The 13,435-nt window shown below is 39.5% G+C and overlaps 1 protein-coding gene across 3 annotated transcripts in view; it reads left to right on the top strand.

Annotated features, from left to right (window-relative positions):
• thsd7ba (thrombospondin, type I, domain containing 7Ba) overlaps positions 1-13,435 on the top strand; it is a 261,993-nt gene that overhangs the window by 104,297 nt on the left and 144,261 nt on the right. For all 3 annotated transcript variants that reach the window (XM_089002333.1, XM_089002331.1, XM_089002332.1), the window contains exons 4-7: positions 1,302-2,142; positions 4,209-4,457; positions 6,060-6,229; positions 10,800-10,958. In XM_089002333.1, the coding sequence (XP_088858459.1) occupies positions 1,302-2,142; positions 4,209-4,457; positions 6,060-6,229; positions 10,800-10,958 (1,419 nt within the window). The remainder of the gene's footprint in view (positions 1-1,301; positions 2,143-4,208; positions 4,458-6,059; positions 6,230-10,799; positions 10,959-13,435) is intronic.

Below are 13,435 nucleotides of genomic sequence, written 5' to 3'. Positions count from 1 at the left end.
CAAGATAATTCAATGATGACTGCTACTGATAGAAAACTCAAACATAGCATCAGTTCACTAAATTAATGATTCACTTTCATCAATCAAGGTTTACAGTATGCACGTTTCTCAGTTATGGTATACCATACTTAATGTTACTCATTTAACCTATAGATTTTTTTTATTAATTACTGATTATTTATCTTCATTCATCAATACAACCTCCATTTATGGTGCACACACACATGCACAGACACACACGCACACACACAACACAAACACGCACGCACGCACACCTGAAAGTAATTACATCGCTCAGTTATTATCCTAAACAATCGGGATTACCTAATATTCCCCAACTCTTTCTCAAGCATAACGCAATAAATAAAACTGAGGCTGACTCGGATGTATCCCAACTATTTTCACACGTTACTCTAAAAATAACATACTCTCACCTGGCTTTGGCAGAGTGAGGGAAGAATCCGAGCTTGACAACAGTTTTCAGGTTGCTGAGCGTTTTCCAGAGAGTTCTTTTTTTTCTCAACATGCAATATTCTTCGCATTTGAACTTGGTTAGTAATGTGTTAAAATAACAGATGACATGTGAATAGACCGAATAGTATTGATTTGTGATGGTTTATGTCCAATATCTATGATGTGTGTCCCAATTCAGGGTGTACTTTCACCCAAATTAAGATTGAATAGTTTCTCCAATTCCCCCTCAGTCCTGGTGAAGAAAATGAGCAAACAGAAATGAAATGTATGGACATAATGTGTGCACAACTGTGCTGTAAGTGCAGCATCGTTTACCTCATACACAAGTTCACTCGGTGGCGAATATTTTCAAGTCATTACCTGTATAACAAAGGATGCATGACCATTTTGGAATTGAGCAATTAAGTGAATTCATCTTTTGTGTTGAGAAACATGTACAGTAAAGTCTCGTTATATCGATATCAGATATATCGATAGTCCCGGTTATATCGATACTATTTCTATGCACGCACGGAGAAAATTACATGCAAACAGGGTCGGATATATCGATAGTCCCGGTTATATCGATATTTTTTCGGACTCCCTTGAATATCGATATAACGAGACTTTACTGTACTTTATTTCTATTTCTATACATTGATTCGCCTCAGGCTTGATTGCTTTTGTTTGATTTTCTTCCTTTATTCATGAATAAAGCAATTATGGAGGGAAAGTGATTGGCTTGGGATTGTGTTTGATTGTAAACTGACAGATAACAGCAATTTAAAAACTCTGTTTAGAGTTTTGCTCTTTCGTAAACATGTCCTGATATATTGTCTCTTCTCCAGGCCAGTGGGGTAATTGTCTGGGTGAAAAGTGTGGCTCTGGTGGAGTTCAGAGCAGGACAGTATGGTGTGTCCACACAGATGGCTGGACCACCCATCACTCTCACTGCAACCACATGGACAAACCTGAGAGTCGGCGGCATTGTTTTAAGGTGTGCGACTGGCACCAGGACCTCTTCGAGTGGGAGCTCTCTCCCTGGGAGGGATGTGTTCTTGTCCCTTTTTTTTCCAACGAGCTCAACCTGCAGACGGCAGAGTGCATGACAGCGCAACACGGAATCCAGAGACGCAAAGTGCAGTGCATGCGGACTTCGAACCGCACAGCAGTCACTTCAAGGATATGTGACTTCTTTTCTCAGAGACCCCCAATGGAGCAGGCATGTCTCATCCCCTGCCCACAGGACTGCATTGTGTCAGACTTTGCCTCATGGTCTGGTTGCAGTAGATCATGCGGCTCTGGCCTGCAGCATCGAACTCGACACGTTCTGACCATGCCAATGTATGGTGGCGCAAGCTGCCCCAACCTGACCGAAACCAGGACTTGTTCTGGCTCCATTGGCTGCCCTTCTGGGGAGGATGAGTTCCAGTATAGCCTTAAAGTAGGAGCCTGGAGCCAATGTAGGCTCCCCCATCATAAAGACACACTCATAAACGGTCGTACCACCTTGGATTTCAGCAACAACAATAATACAGTTTTGCTACATAGGGATCCCTCCCATTACCGCCAAGACCATCATAACCATCATCACTATCAAAAGTACCATATGTCATGGGAACTGGAGGTAGGATACCAGACACGGCAAGTCCGCTGCACACGCAGCGATGGAAAGAACACAATGCTAAGGTAAGCAAAGGAAATAGTAATGTGGTGCTGAAATAATTGTACGGTGTAGGGGAAGAGTTATGATAAAAGGTGTACTGTGATGCCTTGAGACACAAGCCCAGATGCGTTTATAACTCTTCATTTAAAAAAAGGTGCAATGTTCAATTCCCTTTGTTTTTATGCCGACTTTGAGAATAAACGCCACCCGGGAGTGCCAACAAACAGCCGAAAACAGGGGTGACAAGCTCATTTTTGTCGCAGGCCTCATTCAAATTATCCTTTCCCTTGGAGGGCCGTGATGACTGAAACGAAACGAAGAGGTCAAGAATAACCTTTTATGCAGCCATTGTTTAAGGAACCATAATTAGGAGTTTGGCAACAAGAAAATGCTTACAATATGTAAGTGATTTATTAAATATAGTACGCAAATTTCAAATTTTGGTACATATTATAGCAAGCATCATGGAAGTTGTCATCTTTGAATTTCCTTTCACGAGCCTCTTAAAATGATGCAGTGGGCCACGTCTGACCCCCAAGCCTTTGGTTTGACACAATTTTTTATTTTGACAAATTGTTTTCTTTTTGCTAAACTGCTTTTTTGTTGAGTTTTCACTTTGCGAAAATAGTGGTTGCATCGTAAATTTTGGCTGGCGATTTATAGCCAAAAAAATCCATTATACGATTGTTACTTTGAAAATGTGTTAGTCAGGTCACTTGATTCTCAAGGCCTGTACTGTACTGGAAATGTATTGTTTCACCGAAAGGCTGAAAACTAATTTTTTTGGGGGGATAAATGATTTGCTTGACTTTTATTATCTCCTTCCCTATTTCAGCTAAACATGAGATATAATGTTAGTTTTCATGACATTCATTGTAACTGCTCAGTCATCGTACAAAGAGTCAGTGGTCACCTCTTGCAAGATGTTGGTATATCATTGTGTATACTTGAATTTAGTGGTTCCTGCATTTGCTGGACTTTTTCAGTTAAATGTCCCTTTATCGATGCTGTTTGACCACATCAATGCTGCTGTGTACTATTATTGTGCTAAATGTCAAGCACTGCTCCTTTCCTGTTCCTGCTGTTTGAACTGACTTTGGTATTTGCCATTTTGATTAGAACAAAAGACACGCACACACACACACACACACACACACACACACACACACACACACACACACATACACACACGTGCGCGTGTTAAAATTGTATTTATTGTAATTTGCTTCACATCCATCAGAATTCCCATGATGGAAAACATTTTTTCAGTGTTGTATATTTTGGGCCTCTGAAATGTTATTGTATATTTTAGTGGCTGTTGAAGACTTGTTAAATTGAGGGCTCAATATTATTGTGATTTTCTACTTGCAGCCTAATTAACAAATTAAATAAGGATTGGTTGTATTAAGTTCATCCTGTCTACTTGATATCTAATTTAAAACAGATTCTTATCTTACAGACAGTGTATTGTCGGTATTCAAATACCTGACATGATTCGGCGTCTACTTCCGCCTTCGTCAGAGTGTCACAGGTGTTGTTGTGACGCGCCATTTTCAGCTGGTGTTGCTATGGGGGCGTGACCTACCTGTCAAATCTGACAGGCAAGTCACGCCCCCGCTGTCCGTTCATCCCTCCAGGATACTGCTCCAGGTAGTAGAGAGCATGTAGGCTCCCTCATCCCTGTTGATGGTCCTTGGTCCTCGATTCCGGATTGCAATGGCCTCCCTGATCCAGCGCTGATGTTTGTTTTCTTCGGTGCGGATGACTCTGGCCTTCTCCCAGTCCATGATATGATTTTCTCTTTTGCAGTGGTCTGTGATGGCTGATTTGTGGTGTTCCTGTTGTAAAAAAATGTTTCATATTGAATCAGTCAGTAATTCCGTTTAAAAAAGTAATGTATTTTAAGTTGAAGGACTTTAAGGGGAATTTGAGGAAGACACCATTCATACTTTTTTGACCTCTGGTAATATGATAAGGTGTAATTTTCATAATATGTCACCATTTCATCTGTGTAAGCTCTCAGTCACCATTTGTATTTTCTGCATCTCTTTCCTTTCTTACTAAAAGTGTTTGTCTTATCCACCCACAGCCTCTGTGCCAAGTACAACTCCCCTGTGACCTACCAAGCCTGCGTGATGCCAATAGACTGCCACACTTCTAATTGGTTATCGTGGAGTCCCTGTTCAAAGACCTGCCGGTCCACCGACCTGTCTCCTGGTTACCGTCTGCGGTCACGAGTCCTGACACAGATGCCACTAAGTGGAGGGAAACAATGTCCTATTCTTGAGGAAAAGGAAGCTTGCAACATTATCGGGGACTTGCTTCCAAACTGTCCCAAGTATGTTTTTGTTGACAAGTTTCTCATTATTTCCAGGGCGGTACTTTGCTCACTATCATCAGAACAAAACACTCATCTCATGTTTTATCTTCGCTGCACACTACAGTATGTCAAGCTATTTTCAAATTCGTTCAGACTTCCAAAGCTTTCAAAGCAGAATGATTTCGAGAGTATTCCCACAGGCTACATATATTCATGATGTTGCTATTCATTTAATTTGTCCCTATACCTTAAGTATTGATTTTAATTTCATTTCATATAAACCCCTGCAGCAGTTTATGTGTCTGTGGTCCATGGGGTTGTCTCTCGGGTTATGTGGTAAAGTTAGACAGTAGGTAATTCCATTGTGAAAAGAATGTAGTCAGCTTGGTTTTCCTGTTGGAATATATTATTTTATTCGCTATATCGGAGTGGAGGATTCACTTTATTGCGAGAAAACTCATTACAGGAAATAAGCATCTGATAGATTACTTAGGGCCAAAAATTAGTGCATCCTAAAGATAGGCTGCCAAATGAAAAACAAAGTAATGTAGTTTATTCAATACATTGTAAAGAGCAATACATTGAGGAGACTAAACAAATTATCAAAAAAAGACTTTATCAGCATCGCAGGGATAATACTTGTGGGCCTCAATCGGCAGTACATATGCACCTAAAACCTAGCAACCACTCATTTGACGACAATGAGGTTAAAATCTTAGCGAAAGAACATAGATGGTTTGAAAGGGGGGTAAAGAAGCGATTCTTATAAAACAACAAAATACTTCATTAAACCGGTCTGGTGGGGTGAGGTTCAATTTGGATCGTTCATACAATACCCTGCTTAGGCAAAACAGGTTAGGCAACATTCGTAATGTATATATATATATATATATATATATATATATATATATATATATATATATATATATATATATATATATATATATATATATATATATATATATATATATATAGGGCCTATACTACCAGTAAGACTTTAGTCCGCTGAAGAAGCATCTTGGATAAGAAGTGAAATGTCCGACACTTTAAGCAGTACAGATGACGGCTGAAGAAACCTTTCATCGCTGAACCACTCCTGTACGACTGAGAGCTTATACAGACATTTGTAGACAGAGTAGACATAGTGAGCCACTGTATTTCAGCTCCACAAACAGCCAAAACATATGTGTCCAGTTCTTGCTGTAAAATGAGTGTCACCTTGTGAAACACCTCAGGTTTAACCACAACTCACAATATGGGACATTTATGATCAAGGGCAAGAAGAGAGCACGGTGTCAGTTGTCTCTGACACTCTCCAAGTAAGGAGGGAGAAGACGTGGACCTTTGAATTTTTAAACTGAGCACCAGCTGTTGGAAACACATGAACTAATTCGGCTATGAAATTGGTAATTAAATAAGTACCAGGACATGCTCCACCAAATAGACGCATGGGTTCATCTTAAAATAACACAGAGAAGATGTCACATTCGAACAAGCCCAGTAACAGTATTGAATCGTATCACCATAAAATATGTGGTATGGAATATCATGAACAGTAAAAGGTTGGTTGGGTAGACTCTAGTCTGTGTTAGTGCATTTCGGTCTTCTGGTCCCTTTCAGGTATGAGTGGAGAGCCACTGACTGGAATGATTGCTTGGTTTCACCTTTACTGAGCAAGCTGGACCTGCGTCAGGCTAACGTCAGTCAGCTCTGTGGAGGGGGAGTGCAGACCAGAAAGACCTACTGTGTTCAAGTTCCTGATGACTCAACTCCACATCACAGAAAGGAAGGTGAGACAAGACAAAACCGTCATCATCACAGCTTAGCTTTGCTTTGAGACGTACGAGCTTTGCTTTGAGACTTACGTGTCTCTGCAGGCATGAAGAATAAAGAGCAAACGGTGATGGCAAGCTTAAGCATGTTCAAAGTATATCAAAGCTTATCTACAACTACAGCAGACTCTCCTGGGAGCGACTTACTCATTGGCAAAGCAGTTTCATTTGAAACCTAATCCTCAGTACACCCCAGTGTGGTGTGAAAAGAGATAAAATGAAATCTTTGCATTATTGTTTACACCTTACAGTGATCGCACAACGCTGACGCTGTAAGCATTTAAACCACAACACTAAATAGTTGTCATCAATTTCTAAGTGTTTTAGAGTAACACCGTGTCAGTTGTTCACGTGAGGGATGAAGAGAGCCTGACAAATCTTGTGCAAGTGATGCCTCCGCAGCAGTTTAAAGTGTCACTCGATCCTTGCTGGCTAAGCTGTTGTAAAAACAGAAGTCTTCAGGGAGCATGTTTGTGAGGAGAATAAAACATCTGAAGCCATGCTAGTTCCCCAGCGAGACTATAAAGCCCGGAAAACAATTTAGCTAGACACTGAAGCAATTATTCACACAAGCGTGTGATGACGTACAATTGAAAGGAAAGCGCAAACATTTCGGCATATAGTTCAGCAAAGAACAGAAACCTAAGTCATGTGTGTACCATTCGACATCTTGACATTCATGCTGGCAAATATACATGTAATCTGCCCTAAAGTAAGGAAACATTATTTTGGGTCAAAATATTTTCCTGTCAGGCGAGGCCTGCCATCATTCTACATAAAGGTTAGATGTGCATGTCTCTGTCTTGAAGTAGCTGTATTTTAAAAATGTATTGAATCAGGAGCATAAAGTGAGTTGCCTTATCTACCAAGAGCATGAAGCTGGTGTTTCATCAGAATCAGAATCAGAATCCTCTTTGCCAAGTATGTAGAACACACAAGGAATTTGTTTCCGGTAGAACACGCTGCACAAGTATCATCAGTATCATCATACAGTTCCATTTCAGCAACTGTTCAGAGAGTTAATGGCTTGGGGGAAGAAGAAGAAGAAAAAAAAACAAAAAACATTACTTTTCAGGAGAGAAAAAAAATAAAACAAACTAAATTAAAATGGCCTGTTTGTTTAGCCATTATCACTGTATCATTGTCGACAAATAGATTCAGCTAATTTCAACACAGACTGCCCAATTACGTATGAAATTAACTGACCCCAACAGTGGTGGGACCTATCGTATGGTAGTTTCCTGAGTTTACATTGCATTTAACATCTAAATGTTCCAAATATTGTACAATTCACCAAAAGACACAGCTTTTCTATAAGAAGATGCCAATATAACTGCACAAAAGTTTAGGTCAGACCATTATGTGTCACATCAAGGGACCTGTCAGAGTGGAGAACCTTTGTCAGTAACCAAGAAAAGACCATCTCAGGATCATCAGCACCGGATTCCCTCAGGGCTGTGTACCTTCCTCCCCCGTTTTTTTCTCCCTGTTCACTGATTGCTATACCTCTAGCTGCAAATATTTTGTTTCAATTCACCATGACCATCATAGAGGACTTCTTCATGTCCTCGTCACTGTGTGGTATCATGAAACCGTAGACTTGGAAGCTTCTGAAAAAGTTATATGCTGAAAACTCGCATCCACTCAGGACCTGTACATGACCCGGACCTTTGAGCGTGTGGGTCGAATTGAAGCTGCCCCTACTCACACCTCAACAGTTTCCCCTCAGGCATCAGGCTACGGTCCATTTGGATCTCAACCTACTGCCGCATTAGTAACTTCTTCCCCTTGGCTATCAGACTCAACAACACCTCATCACACAAAAATATTCTACAAATACTGGAGCAGTATACTCATCCTGATTCCGCTGTTGACTGTAAACAATGATAAAGTTTCCAATTTAAGTAATTATCACATAATATGCATCAATAATCATCCCCAACGATTGGAGTTACAAATTGAACCTGTATGATAGCCATCACTTTGGGTCAACATTAAAAAGCAGAATTAAAAAGAATGTGAGAGGCAATGATCTTCACATAAAACTCGGCTGAGCTGCCTTTTTTTGTAGTTCTCCTTTTGATGTATTCTATATCAAACAGAATCATTAGATGCGGCCATGTAATGATCGACATTGAAATTGCATCCAAAACAAATGGGAAGCAGAAAGAAAATTCTCACACACAAACTAGCAGGACACTGAACCCTTAACTTGCAATAGTGAGGGCTCAGTGTGCTGTGGTTTTGCGCGAGCCGGAATGGATTAAAATCTGATTTTTACATTACAAGCATTGCCACAGAATTGTGCATCTGAAACGTGCATCATTAAATGAAGAGACTGATGCAAAGCGTTCTAACATACAGTAAAGTCTCGTTATATCGATATCGGATATATCGATAGTCCCGGTTATATCGATACTATTTCTATGCACGCACGGAGAAAATTACATGCAAACAGGGTCGGATATATCGATAGTCCCGGTTATATAGATATTTTTTCGGACTCCCTTGAATATCGATATAACGAGACTTTACTGTATTTGTGTCATGCCATTTAACTTATTTTTAATGAGTATTATTTACATGATGATATGCTCTCTGGTGATAATCCTGACCCTGGAATATATATATATATATATATATATATATATATATATATATATATATATATATATATATATATATATATATATATATATATATATATATATATATATATATATTATTTTTTCCTGGGTAAAATTGAATTGAAATATAAATGGCTCTACTGTAATTCAAAAACCAATTGTGTTTGCGCATTGGGGTTCCACTGTGTCGGGCTCTATTTCTTCTCTATTGCATTTTGATTCCCGGGATTTTTTATTTGAAAAACCAATATTGCAATTGCCAATCGATTGATGACCAGAAAACATGTCACATTGAAAAATAAAGTAAAAATTGATCAGCCTCGTGACATAACATAACCAAAGTGCTCTTAAAATCTTTTAATTCATTGATTGATTTATTTATTTACTTCAGTGTGCAGTATATCAATGAGGCACTGTGTGGTCTGTGGTTTGGAACAAAGATCAATATATAAGCTGCTGTGTTTACAACCCTGGCACAGCTTCAGGTGATGTAAACCGATGTGGCTTTTGACTTCAATGCGTTGCGTTTCTGTCGTGCGACTTACTCAGAAAACAATTTGCTGCTGTTGGATGTCTACAGCCTCGTAATTGTCACCCGCAGTCTCGGGAACAAAACCGATAAATGTGTAATATGCACCTTATCCATGTGTTTAAGCATGCGTGTTATTTCGACGCAGAAGATCAAACATCATGTAAAATGACTGAGGGCAAGAATGCATTATGCAGGAAGGACATTTGCTGAATCTCTCTTTGGGCTCTCATTTAAATGGAAATGTGATATTCACTGATGTGTGAAAGTGCATCAAACTGGAATATGAGATTAAATAAAAAGTCCTATATTGTGGGCAGGAAGAATATACTCTCACTTTTTTGTAAAGAATGATTCTCTACCCTCTACAACTGATGTTTTATGATTGGCTTCAGTCTACACGTAACAGAAGCATTAATATGTTGGGAACCAGGTCCAAACCATCATTGGCAATCTTGGTTTAATTGTTAACCTGAGTCATGTATAATTGCAAATTGACATTTGGTCTTGAAAACGCATTAATCAATATTATAATATAAAAAATATTGTAGTTAGTTTACCATGGTAGCGCAGTTATAACCAAAACCAGATAAAGAAGTAAAGAAGAATGTTTTATTCACCTATTGTTTATATTACTGTAAACTTATTCTTATCACACTGTAATGAGGGGTTGTGTAACAAGAACAATCAAGAGCTGTCAGTATCACTATTATTACAATTTCTTTACTTCATTAGTTATTTGTTTTGTTTTTCTATTCAATAGAGTGTCCCGGGAGTCAAGTGGTTAGGGGTTTACATATATTACAAATGACAATTTGAAATTTTGATTGACACATACAAATTTGAAATTGTGTAGATATTTTAGCAAATATGCTACATTAAAAAAATGTGCCTAGCCAGATCTTGTCCCCGGGCCTTGAATTTGACACCTGTGGTTTAGAAGACCAGATAAAGAGAACACAAGTCATACCAGGATTTGAAAATGCAAATCAATTGAGGTTAAATTATTGATCACAAATAACATGGTCAGGCATGCTGTAGTCAGAAATCAGATCTGTTTTTACAAACTTCTGTACCGATGTTATGGCCTTCCCAAGGATGGATGAAATTTTCCTTGGAGACAGACAGACAGCCTGTAAGAATGACTTCAACACACTTGGAGCTAATCAAATATTCATAAAATGGCAGCTATTCACAATTGCAACAAAATCTCATTCATTCTGGTTGAACCATTTCCGGGCATGCAATGGTAGAAATAGGTATACAGCACTGTACATCCTCACAAGTGGCATAAAATCCCACACCCAGGCTCCACTGCTTCTTTTGTGTGCCAGGGCGGTACTTTAACCAGCTGTGACTTGTGTTTGCACAGTGTCCAGGCCTGTGACTGCCAGACTGTGTGCGGGTCAAGAAGCTCCCCTGGCCATCAAGAACTGCTCCATTCCCTGCCAGCACCGCTGTCTGCTCTCCCGCTGGTCAACCTGGGGCTCCTGCGTACATGATAACTGCAACGATCCAGAGGGGAAGAAAGGTATTGTATAATGAAAAAGGTTGAATGTGATCTTAAAATATGTCTGTGTAAACTCTCAGTCGTACAGGAGTGCTCCATCGATGAGAAGGTTTCTTCAGCCGTCATCTGTACAAATTTGTCAGAGAGACAAAAGGGTAAATTTCAAAAATTACTTTTACTGAAACAATCTCAGCTACTGGTAAACACGCGAAAAATTAGGAATGAGCAAATTTCAAGGGAGAATTGGATCAAAAATTTGTCAGACAGAGATCTCTCAGAGACAGAAAAGGCGGTACTAACCAAAGGTTTAAGTTTCTCAGTAACTCCTAAAACAATACCTAGAATAGATTATATCACAGCTACTGAATCGGCTATTAAAAATAACAAACTTTCGAATGCAGAGGCAGATGATCTACGCATTAAAATATCAGCCCTTCTCAGTAGTGCCAAACTACCTCCGTCCAACATAACATTAGAAGAGAGAAAGGCGTTAACTACTCTACAAAAAGAACAACATATTACTATTTTGTCAGCGGACAAGGGCAGATGCACAGTGCTTCTCAACACATTGGATTATGAAGACAAAATAAACAGGTTAATCAGTGATTCTTACACTTATGAGCAACTAAAAAGGGACCCTTGCAATAGATACAAGAAAGAAATGATAGACTGTCTCCAAACGTTAGAGAAAGGAAAACATATAGACAAACAGATGTATTTTAGATTATACCCGGGAGAGGTCACGCCATGTATCTATGGCCTGCCAAAAATACATAAAGAAGGGTTCCCCCTCAGACCCATTGTTTGTAGCATTGACTCCTCTACATACAATGTAGCCAAATATTTAAAAACTATCTTAGCTCCGTTGGTTGGTAACACAGAATATCACGTAGAGAACACCACAGGGTTTGTAGAGAGGATCAAAGACCTCATATTGGAACCTGAGGAAACTTTGGCATCATACGATGTGACTTCTCTCTTTACATCTGTCCCAACCCCAGCAGCAGTGTCAGTGGTGAGGATGACACTGTTGGCGGATGTTTCTCTGCATGAAAGAACCAAACTTAAAGTGGATCACATCTGCCAATTATTGGAAATCTGCCTTAATACTACGTATTTTCAATTTCAGGAGAAATTTTACAAACAAATTCATGGTTGTGCTATGGGCTCACCAGTTTCACCCATAGTGGCTAATCTGTACATGGAAGAGATGGAGAAACAGGCCCTCACATCCTTCCCTGGGACAAAACCTCGACACTGGTTTAGATATGTGGACGATACTTTTGTCATAATTAAAAAACAAGAAATTCAATCCTTCACAGATCACCTCAACTCTGTAGACATCAACATTAAATTTACTCGTGAGGACATTAAAGAGAACCAACTAGCCTTCTTGGATTGTAAAGTAATTATAAAAGAGGACAGAGCGTTAAAAACAGAAGTCTTTAGGAAGGCTACTCACACTGACCAATACTTACTTTTTGACTCTAACCACCCTTTACAACACAAACTCGGAGTTATCAGAACCCTCCAGCATAGGACTAAACTAATACCAACTAGCATTGAAGGTAGAAAAAAGGAGTCAAAACATATCAGGAGAGCACTCACCAACTGTGGGTACCCTCAGTGGTCATTCAACAAATGTCAGAAAGAAAGAATAGGGAATGAAACCAAAAATTCTCAAGATATAAAAAGGAGAGGAGTAGCAGTACCTTACATTGCAGGAGTTTCTGAAAAATTACACAGTCCTTTGGCAACACAAAATTCCTACTTATTTCAAACCGATAAACACGTTAAGGCAAAAATTAGTGCATCCAAAAGATAGGCTACCAAATGAAAAACAAAGTAATGTAGTTTATTCAATACATTGTAAGAATGAAAATTGTAAAGAGCAGTACATTGGGGAGACTCAACAAATTCTCAAAAAAGACTTTATCAACATCGCAGGGATAATACAAGTGGGCCTCAATCGGCAGTACATTTACACCTAAAAGCTAGCAACCACTCATTTGACGACAATGAGGTTAAAATCTTAGCGAAAGAACATAGATGGTTTGAAAGGGGGGTAAAGAAGCGATTCTTATAAAACAACAAAATCCTTCATTAAACCGGTCTGGTGGGGTGAGGTTCAATTTGGATCGTTCATACAATAGCCTGCTTAGGCAAAACAGGTTAGGCAACATTCGTAATGCTGATGAGGTGATACCGGTGGGAGTGGGGCAAATAGGCCAATCGTTAGTCAGGAATGTAGGAACAATCAGTGGGGCCACAGGGAGTGGTCCTCTGCTCCCCCCAACCTGAGAGGAGGGACCTATCATAGCTGTGTCCGGCGCCGCCATGGCCGGACATTAGGGATATATAAATAGGGCCGATACGACCAGTCAGACTTTAGTTCGCTGACAAAGCCTCTTGGATAGGAGGCGAAACATCCGAAACCTTCAAATTTGTACAGATGACAGCTGAAGAAACCTTCTCATCGAAAATGTACATAAAATATT

This window comes from Hippocampus bargibanti, linkage group LG08, assembly GCF_051943395.1.
Source record: "Hippocampus bargibanti isolate YZ-2025 linkage group LG08, ASM5194339v1, whole genome shotgun sequence".
Lineage (NCBI taxonomy): Eukaryota > Metazoa > Chordata > Actinopteri > Syngnathiformes > Syngnathidae > Hippocampus > Hippocampus bargibanti.
This window is presented reverse-complemented; position numbering and strand designations above follow the sequence as displayed.